Below are 16,358 nucleotides of genomic sequence, written 5' to 3'. Positions count from 1 at the left end.
CTTCGGATCTCAGGTTTTCCTTTCCTGTATCAGAGCACGGCACCACCCACTGAGCACGCACAGCCCCAGGACATCCTCAGCCCTGTCAGCCTTGCAAACTCACTCATTTTGTGCTGTCGGTGCTGCTGTGGCATCACCAGCAGCAGCTCTTTGATGTGGCACCGATATAAATAGCTCCCTACCTGTGCCCGAGCCTACCCCCTCGCTGTCTGGTAAATCATTTGGCGAGAGCTGGCCCCCAGGAGAGGCTGGAGCAAGGGAAAACAAGGTCCCTGCAAGGCACCGTGCACCCGTCCCAGCCCCACGGAGCTCCTCGGCCCCGCTGCACTGCTGAGTGTTTGTGCTGGGGTGATGGGGATGCTGCGGGACGTGGTGAAATGCTGCCAGGATCCTCTCCCTGGGGGAAACGCTCGGGATCCCCCCTGTAACGATGGCGCATTCATCCTGCTCCTCTGAAAGCATCATCTGTATGTTCAACCTTCTCATCTGTCTCTGTTAAAGTGTTTCTTAACATTCAGCGTCTCCAGCTAGTGCCAAGCTGCTCTCCGCCTTATAAAAACAAGCAAGAACCCGCACGGAACACATGTCCCACTTCCCGAGCAGGGGCTCCCTGCTTTACAGCTCTGCCGCGGGACTGACAGCTCTGCTGGGTGTGCGGTAAATGACACGGGATAATTTAGGATGTAGGCTGCTGAGCAGGAATAATTCCCGTGTTCATTGAGCTCTTGGGGCATCTACGCTGGGGTCGTGTTGAAGGCCCCCCTGGTAAGGTCCTGGACCCTACAGCTGTGTTGTGGCAATGGGACTAAGGGTGTGTGTCAGAGGGCAAGGATGGGGGGGAAGGATGACACGTTTTGGGTTCAAGGAAACAGCTTTTTATAGCTTGAGGTTTGACCTTGTTTCCTTGCCTGCCGAGACACCTGGTCTTTGTCTACAGCTCACCAGGTACCCAAAGCCATGTAGTGTCTGGAAACCCAAAAATGAGTTAGATTTGGTTCGCTGATCTAGAAAGAGCCTGAGAGAGCTCGTTAGGGCAGGTTTTTGTAACGTTTCTTCCCTTCCACCCGCACTGTTTGACTCCTAGAGGACTCAAAGGAAGCCTGTTACCTCCTCCTGTGCGTCTGCGCTTTAGTGCCATCTCTGGGTGCCCCTGATCAACACGGGGTTCATCTTTGGTTCCTCATCCCTGGGAAGCCCAACACGGTCAGGAAGGAGAGAAGTGCCCGCAGCTGTGCGGGAGGTGACAGGCGGGGTCATCTAAGCCACTTCTCCCCTCGGCGGGTGGCGGCGGGGGCTCGCTTTGTGCCCGGCACCTTCAAGGGAAACTCTCAGAGCACTTCTCATAAAGCTTGGGATGCCCTGACTGACACGGCTGGGCTCTGCTTTCCACGATTTGCCTGTGATAACTCTGCAGAGGCAATAATAGCACAGGCTATTAAATGCTCTGCAGAATGATTTTCGGCGACTGAAGTCGTGGTTGCTCTGTTGGGCAGGAATGGATCAGGTGAGGGAGAGGAGCCCTACGGTTCCTTTGTCTCAGTCCATTGGAGTCGTGCTCCGGGGAGGGCACGCGGCTGGGCTGAGCGCAACCTTGGCATCTTCCCTCGGGCATGGACCCTCCTCGCCTCTCCCTGGGAAGTGCGGTTATTTCTAGAAAGTTTGGGAGCTGTGCTAGCAAAGCAGGCAGCTTTTGGGGTTGTGGTTGTCCAGGTGCTGCTGTCAGGCACGCTCAGACCTCAAGGGCAGAGCCAGCCCCTGCCTTCCCTCGCTGCCCCAAACAGGGCACTTGGCATGGTCTGCCCCAGCTCTGGGCTGTGTGTGGTGCCCTGCTCTGATTTCCCCCTTACCCCGGGATCCTGAGCTGCCCTAGGGGGTGGCAGGCACACTTCTACCTCTGCCACGGTGCCCAGAGGTCAGGGACCTTGCACGAGAAGATGGCTTTCCACGGTTTGCTGCTGGATACATGGCCTCGGGAGGTTCCCCTGGGGATGCAAACCTGCTCCTAAATCTCGTGCTTCAGCTTTGTGCCCCGGGAGCTCCTTGTGGACGTGCCTGGAGGTGGCCTGGGAGGAGCAGGAGCCGTGGGTCTGGCCAAAGCCTGCTGCCGGGGAAGGCTCGTGTTTGTTGCCAGCCCTTGGATAGAAGCTGCTGCCTCCCCCCTCAAAGCAACCAGTGTTTCTTTAGGGAGGTTACAGGCTCAGGAATGCTCCCCAGCCCAGCCAGAACAACAGCGCCGAGGCTCGTGGGAGTGGTGCAAGCCTTGGGGGAACGGGGGATCGGCGTGGATGGGGTGCAGAGGGAGGGGAAGCTCGGGAAGTTTAAGACTGGGACCGGGAGCCCCCCCAGCCCACTGCTGCTGCCCCAGCTGAGCATCCGGCCAGCCCCGAGTGGGGAAGAGCCGCGCCAAACCCTGCCGGGTGCTCCCAGCCGTGGGCGAGCTTCTGTCCGTGACTTTGCACCGAGCCCCCCCCGCTCCCAGCTGCAAATCCCCAGCCAGCCTCGGTCACAGCAACATCCCCCGTGCCCAGAGCAGAGCTCCCACCCCACCCGAGATCTGCAGCCCTCGTGGGAGGCGGTGAGGGGGGGGCTTGGGACACCACGCTCATCCTCCTCCTCCCTGCCTGAAGAGGAAGCTCAGCTCCTCGGGCTGCGCCGCTCTCAGCTCCGCCAGCCCGTGCTGGAGGTGCTGAAGGAGTTTTGTGCAGCCGGAGCTTTGCAGCCCCCCTCGGACCCCCCCAGATGCAGCAGCCTGAGCGCGCGAGCCGGGCTCTCCGAAGTGCCACCGGCCAGAAGAGCGCATCAGGGAAGGCGTAACTGCAATAATTAATAACTAACAGTCCCCGGCTTGCTCCAGAACAGCTATTTCTGTGCCAGTCTCGCTCGGCTCAGCCCTTGCCACAAGTGACACCGCCGTAGCCCCCCCTTCCTCCCAACTCCACCCCCGGCTCCTCTCCAGCTCAAGCAGAGCCTGCGTCGCGCCTGCAGAACCGTCGCATGTCGAGAAACGCCCGAGCCCACCCCGTGCTCTCGCCTCCCCCGGCCCCGCGTGGGACCCAGCAGGATGCGGCCGCTTCTCCCGACCGCGCACGCCGGAGGAGAGTTGGCCGTGCCGGAGGTGGTGCCCAGAAATCCGCAGCCTCCTTCCTCCCGGGGCGGCTGGAGGAAAGGATGGAGACGCGCTTACCTCGTGCGGGTCCTCCGGTCGTGCATGAGCCAGGGGAGCGCGGGGCCCCGCTGCCGCCGGAGCCTGTGCTGCGAGGCAGAGCTTGGCGCTGCCTGCCCGAGCGTGGCTGTGTGCGCCCAAAGCCACTGCAGCATCTCTGCATTAGGATGTGCTCCTCCCTCTCCTCCCTCCTTGCGTGCGCGCTCCCTCGCTCGCTGCCAACCACCACGCTGGTCCCTGGAGAGGGTATTTTTTTATTTTTTTTTTTTTTCCTCTGCCTTTACCTCACTTGCCACAGTCCAAGGACCAGTCAGAGAGGCAGAGCGACTCGCAGCATCATGCATAATTCATGGCCAGCCTCAGCAGCCGTGGCTGCTGCTCCTGGCTCCGGCAGAAACCCCTCGCCTGCGCCCATCGCCTCTGGCTCGCCCCGTCCCTGGGGCCGGAGCAGGTGTGGGGCCTCGGGGCTGAGCAGCCCCATGTCTGGGGGGTGGGAGCAGAAAAAAGGGACCTGTCTCAACGGGGATGCCCAGCCCTGTGCGGCGTGAGCATGTTCCTATAGATATGCGCGCCCCCAGGGCTAAATGGATGTGTGTAATTATGTATGTACACAGCCGGGCTTGTGTGTGCGCACCCCCTGCTTAAATAGATGTGTGTAGCTATATGTGAACGGCACCAGGCTTATACGTGCACACCCCCGTGCTGAAAGAGATGTGTGTAGCTATAGATGAACATAGCCAGGTTTATGCGCGTGCCGTGGAAGTTGCTTTCTAGCAAAATTTGGGGCAGCTCCGCTGAGCCAAGCGCCGCCGTCAGAGGTGGGACCCGATCTGTGGGCCGGGGGCTCTGCGGAGCTCAGCTGCAAGGGGGGTCTGTCCGGGGGGGTGATGCTATGAGATGTGACAGGGACACTCCAGGACCCCCTCTGTGACACCCTGCGGGCACTGAGGTCTGGGAGAAGGAGCCGGTTCCGATCGCGTCGGGGCGAAGCGGGAGCAGAGCGCTGGGGAGGTGGCACGGCCGCCCCGAGCCTTCCCTCCCTCTCAGCTCCGGCACAGGCCTGCTAATGACGGGGAGAGATCAATGGGCACCGGGCTGTCCACAGGTTAATGGCCTGCAATTACAGAGGAGTAATTAAGGCATTAGTATCCCTATTGATTGGCAAAGCTCCAGCGGTCCAGACTCCTCCAGCCAGACGGGCACAGGCGGGAGCGCGCCGGGGCGCACGGCGGGGAGGACGCCGCCCGGTCCTCCCTGTCCTTCCCTTGCCCTGCCCTCCCTCCTCTGCTCTCAGCTGCTGTTTTGGGGTGAGACCAGCAGAAACGGGGCATGGCCCCTCCTGCAGCCCTTGCTGGGGCGGCCGGTGCTCCGTGATGGGCACCACCGCCTCGCGGAGGTGCGTGCGTGAACGTGCCAGTGGGCTTCCACTCCTCCCTGCCGTCACGCGTTGTTTTTCCACTCACTTTTGGTGGACAGAAAGGAAGAACGGGGCGAGATCCTGCACCCTGCTGCCTGCCCGGCAGGACTGGTGGAGGCACCGAGCAGAGGGGACCCAAGGGAGGTGAAGTGCCCGTGGATGGAGGGCAGAGGAGAGGGGGGGGGTCCTGCTGCTCTCCTCTGCCCCTCTCCTCCCCTCTCCCTCCCTGCTCTCGCAGCTCCCCGGGGGTTTCTCTGCTTCTTACGAGGGCATCGCTGCCCCTCGGGTGTTTGTCCTGATGCAGACGTGCACCGAGACCACGCTGACGGCAGCTGGGGGGGGAAACAGCTCCGTAAGGGCTCCCTTGAATATTTCCAGAGCTGATGGAGGACGGCTCTTAGCTACAGTAATGGGGACGGGTGGAGCTGGAATTGTCCCCTCCGAGGGCCATTGGGGCGGGCTGACAGCATGGATCCTGCTGCCCCACTGGGCAGGCAGAGGTCAGGGGAGAAGTGGGTGTCGTTAGCATGCCATAAAAAGGGCCGAGCACTAATGTGTGCGTGTCTCTCCCTGCATCGATCATGAGGATGGGTCCCGTGTTGCTCGCTTCGGGGCAATAAAATTGCTTTTTCCAGCATGAGTGGTGGGAGCGGGGCAGCATCTATCAGGGAGCGGGCAGGGTGGGGAAACGAGGGGTTTTTGGTCTTCTTTAGGGTCCTCCTGGCTGAGCCCGCCTGGTTCAGAGGGGTTTTGTTGTGAGTTGATGGGGCAGCAGAGATGGTGGCCACAAGGTCGGTGCCTCTGCTGGGACAGGAGTCACCGAGGCGTGGATGCTTCAGGATGGCTGGAGGCGAAATCAAAATCAGTTTGGTTATTTTTTGGCAGCTGCTAATCCAGGTCGCTGAGGGGGCTGCGTTGGGCTGAGTCCTGGTGTCGTTCAGGGATGCTTTTTAAAGCCCCATGTGGCTGTGTCACCACCCGACACCCTCCTCTGAGGCCCCACAGCTCCTCCACCTGCACAGGACTTGGAGGCTGAGCCCTCGGTTCCTATTGCTTTGGACACAGGACAAAGGTTTTATGGGATTTTGGGGACCCCCAAAGGTTTTAAGGGATCCCTGGGATCCAGCTAGTGTGAACTTCTGCATCAAGGCTAAGTGCGATTCCTGCTTCGTCCTTCCACATCCCAAAGGGCTTTAGGGTGGGGACCGAGGGTGGCTGGTCCCTCCACTGCCCCGGTAAGTGCTGCGGAGCTCTCCTGGACCTGCAGAGGTGCTTTTCTTCCTCAGGGGGTGAGCAGGGGGGGAATAAAGCCTGCGCCGCAGCTCTGGAGCAGGAAGCATTAATACTCTCATCCTATTAGCGAGGACCGCAGCAATTACATCTTCATTAGCGAAATAGCCTTGTGTTTTCCCCCCTTCCTTCAGCCCATTCTCGGCAAGGCTTTGCACGAGGGAGCTGCTGCTAAGAGCACTCCGGAGCCTCGGGGGCAGGCGGGGAAGGCCGGGAAGTGCAGGAATGGCCCCGGGGAGGGGCAGAGCTCCTCTGCCAGGAGCTGCCGGGTCCGGGGGGGGGGCTTGAGTTAAACCCTGGTGCTCCCACATTTGTTTGCTGGGCCGTGGGGGCTCCCTGCTGCAGCTTCTCTGGACTGCTTGAGGGTATTCGTGCTGTGGTCAGCACTGGGAGGGAGGCAGAGCTGTGGTTTGCAGCGTGGCTGAGCCGCCCGCCAGCACCACATGCACCCAGGGAGCCGGGGACTGGATGTGGCTGCTGGGCTGGCTTGCAAGCCTTACACCTCTGTGCCTCAGTTTCCCTGCCTGGAAAGGCTGCTGTTGGCTGCGCCATGGCCTCATCGGCCTCCGAGTGGTTGGTGAGGGCTTTGTGCTCCCGTGCAGCCCACCGAGAGCGGTCACTGCTGCTCTTGGGGCGGTTCCCCTCCTGGGAGCAGAGCCGCTTCTTGCAGCGGGCTGCAGGTGTTTGCAGCCTGCCGATGGGTGGAGCAGAAGCGAAGCTGGCCGGCTCGCACCTCGCTCACCCGGCTGCCCGCCCAGGCTGCTCGCAGGGCGCTGTGCAGCGAGATGCGGGCGCAGCAGGAGCAGGGGCAGCGCCTCGTCCCGGTGCCTTGGGGTGCAGGAGCTGCTGCGCTGAGTTAGCGCAGGCTTTGCAACCTGTCCCCCGCAGAAACACCGTGCTGGGCCGAGGAGCCACGCAGGAGCTCCAGTCCCAGCACCCTGGCTGCTGCTCTCGCCTCTCGGTACAGTCCTGAGCTGTGCTCAGCCCCTGCGCCTGGCTGGGGGCGATGCTTCCCAAAGCAAAGCACGCCGGGCATGAATCTTGGCGCAGGGCTTTGCCGAGGTACCGTAAGGGCTGGCTGCCCAGGGTCACAAGGGGTAAGCTGAGGTTTTTTAAACTGCTCGGTCACATTTTCCCCAGCTGGGCCACCGAGCCGTGGGAAGGACGCGGGGCGCTTTGGGCTGGGGCACAGTCCCGTTGTGCCACCACCTCCCCTCTTGGACAATCATAAAAACATTTAGGTTGGAAAAGACCTTCACGGTCATCGAGTCCAACTTTGAACCTACAGAGTCCCAGCACAATTTCTGGGCTCTGGTTGGGCTTCTGGGGAAGGGCTGGGGGCGCGGATGGGGCCAAGCCGGGTGGTGACACCAGGGGACGGGGCAGTGTCACCAGCTGCCTGGGGCTGGAAGCTGCTGGACACGAAGCGCAGGCTTAGCGTGAGTTTTGAACAATGTTTTATTATATGTTTAGTGTTCTCTATACAAAAAAATCCAGTCTTTTCTTTTTACAGTGATTCAAAAAAATGATATCTGAGTATTTTGGCCTTCTTTCACCTCTCATGCAGTCAGTTTATAAGTCCTTATATTAAACACTTTTCCTGGAGTCCATAAATCTTCTTGCTGTAAAGTGTTAATTTTACAGCTTCAGATACACATTTCTCATTGGGACGCGTGGGTTAACACAAAGATGTTTGTTTTCTTTTTTGCTTAAAAAAAAAAAAGGCAAATAAATACATAGAATACTTGAGACCAACCAGGAGGTTTTACAGAGAGGATGGATGGAGAGATATTTACAAACGAAAGAAAAACAAAACAGCCCAATATTTTCTTTGTGGTGTGAGCAGAAGAAACAAACATTGAAAACTCGGAACTGCAAAGGAAGAGGTTTGTGGTGTGCATCTGACACGGGGTTAGACTGCGTTGGACAACCAGAGCCCGATGCCCACTGGCGTGGGACACGGAGGGACGGGTGGTGCTGGGCAGGGGGAGCTACTGACGCAGCGGGTGCTCTGTTAGGACCAGAAAAGCAGTTATTTCCCTCAATAAAACAGGTCGTAGTGCAAGAAATAGAAGATGGGTGGGGTTTTTTTATTATTATTTGTGACGTTTACAATGTTGGTTTATTTTTTTATTGCTTAACTGAAACCATTTGCTGCTAGTACACAACTAAGCCTGGCACGGCGACGTTACGCTGCACGGTGGGCTCGCAGCGCCGCGGGGACCTGCGCCATGGGGAGGCAGCTGCTGGAAAGGAATGGGATGGGAGGGATGGGATGGGATGGGACAGGCAAGGGATGGTTGGGGCAGCTGAGTGGTGCTGCTGCCTGGCTGTCCCTTTGCCCCGGCCCCATAGCAGGGGGCTGCCTCTCACCCCGTGGCTTAAAGCTGCTCCCCGCGGCCGGATCCATCTCCAGGGGCAGAAGTGGCCGCTCTGCGTGGGCTTGGGGCTTTCCTCTGCAAGAAGGCAGTGCTGGACAGGGGGTGTGAGTAGGGGGATGCTGGGACCTGGCTTGCAGACGGGGTGGGCTGTCGGTGTTTCCGTGAGCAGGGTTTTGGGGGGCTCGTACCAAATCTTGGTGGTTCCCGCAGCTTCTCCGTCTCACTGCAACGTCGCTCCAGAGGGGATAGGAGCAGCCTCGACCACAGCAAAGCAGCAACTGCTTCTCTGCTGCCCCATGCTCATGCCCCTGTGGTCGGTGCCAGCTGGCCGTGCGCACGAAGGACGTCACGAAGCCACGTGCTGTGTTTCAGGGGGGCCGTGCCTGGATGCTCCCAGCAGAGCCGGTCTCCAAACCCACGGCATGGCTGAGGTTTGGGCTCAGGCTCTTCTAGAAACAGGCTCAAATTTGCTAGGTTGGAGTTGGACCCAAATTACTTTTCTCCAGCTTCTAAGAGCTCTTTGATTTGGGTCTGGCTCACCTCTCTCTATTTATATTTTTAATTTTTTAAGTATTTGCTCCTAATTCAGCTCCTTGGTGAAGATGCATCTTTTGCAGAAGAGGTCAGAGCGTGCCCTGCTCCGGAGAGGCTGTGCAGGTCCTGGCGAGGGACAGGCACCCCTCGATGGACACCGTGGGGGCAACTGAGCCCTCCTGCACCTCCCTGCTGATCCCTGCTGAAACTTTAGGGGAAGTTGCAATGAAATAGAGTTAAACAGAAATCATTATATCGTACACTTTTTTAGTAATTTTACATGCAGCCAATAAGAGCCCACAAGTAATTCACGGGCATCACATTCCTTGCCTGCATGCTCACAAGCACGGCGATGCTCAGAGCCCGTTGGTGTTTCTGTAGGAGCTTTGTGGGGCTCGGCCAGGCTGAGCCCAGCTCGCTCCCTGCTCGCCGAGGCCGTGGTGTGCTGGGCACGCATGGAAAAGCCGCGTGGTGAGCGCTGCTCTGCTTCCAACAGGACCCGGAGAGGTTTGCTGAGTAAAGCTGTGGTTAACGGCAGGACACGAACAGAGGCTTTAATACAGATGGCACGTAATACAGACACACGGCACTGACCGCCCTGCTTCCAGGGATGCCTGACCAGCTTCCTCGAGGGTTGGAGATGTCGTATGGTAGCCGAGAGATTCCTGGTCCCTGTGAGCAGCCGGTCTGCCAAGCAGAGAGACAAAGCAGGGAGAACTGTGCCCAGAGCCTGCTGCTGGGTGGCGAAGGCTGCAGGTTGCTCTCTCCACGTTATGCAAACTCAGCGCCGCTGTAAGGACAGCCGTGGGCTGTCACGTTGGCGATTCCCGTGACCGAGAGCCGCGTTACATCGAGCTTAATGTGTCTGCTTGAAAACTGAAGGCGACTGCTGGGTGGGCTGGGGGATGCTCTCCTTAAAGCGCATCGGCGGCAGCGGTGGGAATGGGATCGCATCAACGCCTCTACACGGGGGTGACGCTGCTGCTCCGCTCCCTTCCAGCTCTCTCCCGTTCTCTCTGCGTGGTGCTGACCCGGCCCAGGCTCCCTTCCCCGAAGCGCAGGGTTGTTGTGCCGTTAGCAGCTTCAAGAAGGTGGCAAAGTACATGTGAGCAATCCATATTAGTAGAATTATTCTTGTTAGCAATATGTCTTCGCAGCAAACCAGCTTGCAAGCTAAAAGAATAATTGCTTTAATCCTATTGCATTTAATCCATTAAGCTGAACAAAACCCTCCTCCGTAGGAAAGAAACGAAAGAAAAATCCATCCTAACATCATTCGACGTCCGTGAAATGGTCCGAAGAAATCCGATCTCTCTCCGCGAAGGTACCTTTGGTTTCGAAAGTGCAGGAAGTGGGAGGATACACACGGCGTTGGCCACTACGTACTGTCTGTTATAAAACTCTACCCTCTACAAGGATCCATGCGGTCTCCGCTGGGACAGCTCCCAGTGTCCTACTCCTACGGGGCCGGCGGATCGCCCGCCGCCTTAGGGGCGCGGAAGCGGTGTGGGGGGTTAGGATCAGTTCGTTAAAACTTCCCGGGAAGTTCGAAGCTGTGTAAGGCATGTGAAGGAGCACTCCTACCCGAGACGCTTGGTTGCGGCGTGCTAACGGGTTTAACCTAAATTGCGTTTTCTTGATATGTAAAATAACGGAGCGGAGGCGCGTTCCGCGCGCGTGGAAGTGTCTCTCAGGCTGATTGATCGAGGGGGGGAAAGGCCACTGTAAGACGGTAGGAGGAGGGATGGGCTGGGAACACTCGGCCTGGAGCAGCCCCTGCTGCTGGGGGGGGACAAGGAGCTCAGGGCCATCCCCAGCACTGTCCCCAAGGGACGCGTGGCCGTGTCCCTGCCGGGCTCCGGAGCTGCAGCGCAGGGTGATGGCAGGGATCTGCTGCCTGGTCCCCGCGGGTGCTTCTCGGCCTGACCGAGTGCTTGGCTGTTCGTGTGTGTTTGTGGTCATTTTTTATTTTTTTTCTTAAATAAGCAATTTCTGGTCCCCTCGTCCTTTGTTAATACTGGTCCTGCTTCCACTCCCTCTTTGCTACATAAGGTTTATGGAGTTGCCTTTAAAAGAAAGCAGGCATGGTCTGGGGGCACTTTTCCCCCAACTTCTTAAAAAGCAAAGACTAAAGGAAAATGGTTTGCCTGCGGTTCCCCAGGCAAGCGGTGCTGTTACCCTGGCGAGGCGGGCGAGCGGCACCCGGCCGTCCTGCAGCAAACCCCACTGGCTCATCTGCTGTTCCTCATCCTCCAGGGACTCCCCCGAGCCACCTGGAGGTGGAGGGTGGCCCCCAGGGGACACGGACACGGAGGCTCAGCACCCACACGAGGCACGGCGCGGTCCCCAGCTGAGGTGCTGCTTGGTCTTTCAGGAGGGAGGCTTGGGAGAGGCTATGGGCAAGGTGCTGCGTGAGGATGGACATCACTGTAGTACTGCGCCGTGGGGGTGGTGCCCAAATATTGACCGCTCTCCTTTTCTTTCACGTGTTTCTGATGCTCTCGGTGCTCTGCTCAGCCCTCTTCCCTCCCCCAAATTCCTTTTTTCCCCAGTTATTTGGAACCTTCCTATAAATATTAAACAGAATTTTTGCTCCCTCCTGAAAGAACAAGAAGGACCTGGGGGAGCTGGCTGCGGTGCTCCGGCTCCCTGCACCCCGCGCCTCCTCCAGCCCCGCGCTTCAGCTCCGATTCCAGCTCCAGCCCGACCGCGCCTCGGGAGTCCTTGCCATTTGCTTGTTTGCGAAGGATAAGATGGCGTCGGCAGCCACCTGGTCTGCCCGTTTGCTTGGATTATTTTTTTTTCTATTTTTTTCTTTTTTTTTTCTTATTTTTTTTAAATGTCCTTGGTTGTTCACACGGTTGTGTTGGAGGTAGTGGCGGCGGCGGCTGTTGGTGAACCCCCACCCACTACAAACCCCTCAGGCTGTTCGTGGTGCCAGTGTCCTGCGCTATGCCAGCGAGTAGATAGCATTGACTGGGGACGTGGCTTCCGAGCTCTCGTTGCCTTCCGTCTCCTCCTTGTCCTTCTTCACCGTGTACTGCCCGATGAAGGAGCCGTCCTCGTTGAACTGCCCCTCGCCCCCCTCGCCGTAGTCCACCAAGCTGTCGTCGCTCTCCTGCTGCTTTATCGTGCCGTCCAGGGACGTCTGGCTGTTGGGCAGGGGCTTGTTGTCTTCGTCGCTGGTGGCACAAGACAGACAGACAGACAGACACAGCGAGGGTTGAGAACGGGGCTCGCAAGGGAGGCGGCTACAAACCAAGGGCTGGATATTCACACCTAAACCCAGCGGGCGGCTGTGCTGAGCGGGGGCGGCCGCGGCAGGAGGAAGGTGGGTGCCTCCGACCGCCCCGAGCGGTGGGGACAGGACACAGCCACCTCGGTGACCGAGCCCCGCAGCTGCCTTTTGGTGCCGTGCCTGGTGCTTCTGCGAGCCCAGCCTTCGCGCTTTTTCTTTCTAAAAAGCCATTTTTTATGCCCGTATGACATCGGTTGCTCAGATCAGCCCAACTGGATGTACGTTGTAAATATCCTTCCCTTGTCATCGCTGATTTTCTTTCTTTCTCCTAGCATTTTAGCCGGCCTTGGTGTAACCTTAGTTTAGTGAGCTTCGCCCCCAGCTTTCCCTGCAAAAACCCCGCTCTGTAGTTTAGGTAGCTCCATGCAACGGGGAGAACTCTCAAAGCACTGCGAGGGGCACGTACGGGATGCCAAGTTCTGTGCAGCGTCCAAAACTCATGGGAATTTACCTTTCCAGGCTTATTTCTGAGTATCTGAGCTTGTTTGCTCAATTCTCTATCCTTTTCTCTTTTTCACTTAGAAAGATTAAGCCAGGTCACTGAAAAATAAATAGTCTGACCCACAGGAATAGCAACCTTTTAAAGAAACCTTTTAACAAAAAATCAGGGAAAAGCTGTTTTCTCTCCGGAGGGCAAGGACTGGTACCTCATAAATAAAGATTGTATTGCATCGAGGATGAGTGGGTTGCTTTGTATAAAAATTAATTTTCATATCAATTAGTCATTAGTTCATGTTTGAGCTTGTTCAGCATGCAAATTGTGTAATACACCTAAAGAGATCGCTTAAGTATCTTTAATGTTTTTCCTCCCCACCGTTCCTGTCTCTTTGTGTATTTCGTTTTGTTTTAGTCCTGGTCTCGGCAGGCTCGCCTCCCGGTGTGGCACTCTACCCTGCTCTTTGCTTTTCTCAGAAGTGGTCAAAAAATTGAATTTCAGCGCTGTATTTGCAGAGTCATCAATCAAAAAAGTAATTCAGCCTCCTGTTTGTTTGCTTTTTGAAAAAAGAAAAAAAAAAGTCTCCTGTAGCCTCTTGAGTTTGGGGCCATTTTTCATTAAAATAGCGTCTCAGGACTCGCCCGTTGGATCGCCAGTGCCCACACCAAGGTATGTCTGATGGAGGCACGGCTAACACGCAGCCGGGGCCAAGGAGCAAAATGCTCTTCAGCCATGGGAGCAGCCCGGGGAAGGCGTTACATCTCTCCCTTGCCATTCCCCTAATGGCAGCAGCTCTACAGTGGGAGAGGAATTTGGTGTCCCACAGCACAGCTTGCAGCTTTGTACCGCGTTTCCTTACATCAGCACTTTGCAAATGAAGCAGGAGTACAAACCCAATATTGGCGACCTCGTGTTAACTTGGCATCACAATAAATAATAACTTGTTAGCTTTGTAAGCGGCTCCTTCTGGAGGGCGGGAGGGGGGAGAATTCAGTCTGCAAGCAGGACTGGTGGTTAGAAAGTCCAATTAATGTCAAGCAGAGAGTGGCAAAACCCAGACCCCTTTATTTCAAACATCCTTTCCCAAGATTTGGGGTGGGTTCACTCGAAACTGGATCTAGAACCAGGTTTTTCCCTAATGTGGGCTCTGCAGTGCCAGACAGCCCGGCACGACATTTCCCGAACCTGCCCCTGGTTTTACCTCTCTCCAGCACCGTTCATCCTGTTAGTGCATTAGGAGGGTGAAGCAGATCCTCATCAGCACAATGATGCGACATAACCCTGTTAAAATGGATTTCTGTGGGGTTTGCTGATGGGCGCATTAGAGGACCAGAGCACCCAGCTCGTGGCCATTTGGGAAACGTCGTCCTGAGCGCCATAAATCATTGGGATGGGAGGCTGGAGCCAGGGGGAGGATTTTCAGGGCTGAGGCAGAGCGGGCTGGGCGGTTAGGATCCAGCATTTTCGCTCGTGTCCCTTGCCACCATCCCCAGGTCCCGCTGCACGTGGAGGGACCGGCCCAAGGGGGGGCCTGGCTGGTGCTCGGGGGTGCCCTGGAGCATCTTGGAGCAAAATGCAGCTGGTGGGGCACGGGGGTACCCCCGAGCCCAGCAGGAGGTGGGGGGGGGGGGGGTCTTGTTTAATGTGTTAGGTGGAGGCGGGTATATGGGGGTAGGGAGGGGAAGGGAGAGTTTCAGCTGTGAAAGAAACAAATTGCAAAAAGGAGTAAGGAAAAACAAACAAAAAAAAAAAGCTAAATGTGCCGGACTTCTGGCAGCACGTGGTCCTACCTTTCAAGAGACCTTCATGGTCCATGTGGATAGACCAGGTGAAAAGGAGGAGAAAGAATGGGAATAAAACAGAGAGAAGCAGAAAGAGCCTGATCAGAGAGAGATATGATGAGGTATGCATTCACAGGGGCAGTGCTAAAAACCCAAACAAAAAGTCACTGCATTCCTCATGGAGCCGATTGCCTCGTTATACCAAATGGAGCCGGGTGATGGGTCCGAGCTGGGTGAGCCCCTCCGGCTGCACCGAGGAAGCCGATCCGGAGCAGCAGCGGATGGCAGAGGTGGCACACGAGCCCTTTGGGTCGGGCTGCGCCAAAGGGACCTCTCGGTGTCCCCTCCATCCCTCTGCCGGTTCCCGCACCGCGGTGATGTTGGTGCCCCTCACGGGGCTGGCGACAGCGCCGTGTCCGCCGGTCCTGGTCGCTGCTGCGCCGGGTGCTGAGCTGCCTGCGGGGCATGGGACGGTGCCACAGGATCCTGTCCTGAGCCAGAGCTGAACTGGAGCCCAGAAGGTAAAAAACCCACAAAACTTTCCCTTCCCGGCAGCCCAGGTTTCCAGCCGGCTCCCCCACGTGCAGCTTTTGAGCATTTGGTATAATGAGGCACAGTCATGGGCACAGAGCATTGTCCAAGGATAATGGTCTCCTGCTTTGAAAATAAGCTTCTCAGCTTAGCCTCTGCCCAGGAAAACCATTATTCTGTTAGTGGAACAGAAAGATGTGACAGTATCTCTTAATTATAGGCTGCAGAGATTTGCAAGTCGCATGCACGGGGCATTAAGGACGTGAGATATGATGAGAGCGTCTCAGACATGCCATGTGGAGGTGGGGAGGGGATCCAAGGAAGAACTCACGTCAGCTCAGATCCTGTCCTTGCTTGAAATACTAATTGCTACCCTCCTTGAGCCTAGCGTTGCAATCATTTTGAATCTTAATCAGCCAACAGCGTTTCCTATCAATCCTTCAAGTTCACCTTCCTTTCTGCCTCCTGGGTGGGAGCCTCCCGGCATTCTCCCAGGAAACCTGGTGGTCCTGATGGGGGGCAAAGCTCACGGACATCGTGGTGGTGGTTTACGTTTGGCTGCTTTTTTCTCCCCCCTCTTGTCCGTGGAATAGTGATGAAAAATGCTGGAGCATCTTGGAGGGTCTGCCCCAAAAGCTGCGCACTGCACGCTGCCCCCTTCCCAGCGGGACCCCCCCCTCTGGCGGGGGGATCTTGCCCTGCTTTAGCAGATCCCAGCCTCCCACGGCACGTTGCTGGTGTGATATTCTGCGACTAGACAGGCCTTCTCCCGAAGTTACGTCCACTGCCAGTAACGTGGCAAAAACTCACACCTGTGGGTATTGACCCCCAAAACCCAAAGCCAAACCCTTCAGCCTCCTGCACTTCGGTCATTCCTGTGGGAACCGTGCCCAAGTTCCCTGCTGGTGCCCTTCCACTGCCGGCACGCTCCTGGCAGTGGGGCTGCCAAGAAGAGCCTGAGACACAGCCCAGCAGGAGCTGCTCTGTTTTAGGATGAAGGATTTACCCCACTCCTTCCCATTGCCTGCGCTGTTGTGCTGCAGCTGTCAGCCCATCCCACAAACCGGGGAGCCAAGAGGATCCCTGTCCTGACTCAGGGAGTTAAGGGGAGCTGCTTTGGTCAAAGTATGGGCAATAGCAGTGCATTTTCTGTATTAAATTATTATTTTCTGTATTAAGGAAAGCCGTTGTGTTCATGGCTTGAAAGTTTTGACCCCATACTGTGGAAGGCAATAAAGAAAGGTGACCCTTTCCTGCAGCGTGCTTACTTGGGTTCCAGCTGAGGGTTTATATCTATTCTGCAACATATTTGTTTATTTATTTATTTATTTATATATAAATATATCCCATAAAACTGCGGAGCTTCGGGCTTATGACTTCCCCTGAAAAAATCAGTCCCTACTGAAATCTGGTTACCACACTGCAGCCCATATAAACGGGGTGTCAGGGAAGCCTGCAGCTGTCCCATTTCCCTTCGTGCACCGTGGGCAGGCAGCTCCATTCATTTTGCTTCCCCCAAAGCCTGGC

At 56.8% G+C, this 16,358-nt stretch overlaps 3 protein-coding genes across 22 annotated transcripts in view; 1 reads left to right on the top strand and 2 right to left on the bottom strand.

The window, feature by feature from the left end:
• Window positions 1-3,323, bottom strand: part of CNTN2 (contactin 2) — a 28,318-nt gene extending 24,995 nt beyond the window's left edge. The window contains exon 1 of the mRNA XM_013189644.3: window positions 3,185-3,323. The gene's annotated coding sequence lies outside the window, so the exon portion shown is untranslated. The remainder of the gene's footprint in view (window positions 1-3,184) is intronic.
• The window catches only part of RBBP5 (RB binding protein 5, histone lysine methyltransferase complex subunit), a 91,994-nt gene that overhangs the window by 48,102 nt on the left and 27,534 nt on the right, over window positions 1-16,358 (top strand). The window lies entirely within an intron of this gene.
• The window catches only part of NFASC (neurofascin), an 87,354-nt gene continuing 78,562 nt past the window's right edge, over window positions 7,567-16,358 (bottom strand). For all 20 annotated transcript variants that reach the window (XM_066983210.1, XM_048070839.2, XM_066983215.1 and 17 more), the window contains one exon: window positions 7,567-11,967. In XM_066983210.1, coding sequence (XP_066839311.1) covers window positions 11,736-11,967 — 232 coding nt within the window. In that variant the 3' untranslated portion in view covers window positions 7,567-11,735. The remainder of the gene's footprint in view (window positions 11,968-16,358) is intronic.

Source organism: Anser cygnoides, chromosome 25, assembly GCF_040182565.1.
Source record: "Anser cygnoides isolate HZ-2024a breed goose chromosome 25, Taihu_goose_T2T_genome, whole genome shotgun sequence".
Taxonomy (NCBI): Eukaryota; Metazoa; Chordata; class Aves; order Anseriformes; family Anatidae; genus Anser; species Anser cygnoides.
Note: the sequence above shows the minus strand (reverse complement) of the source record. Positions and strands in the feature narration are given on the sequence as shown.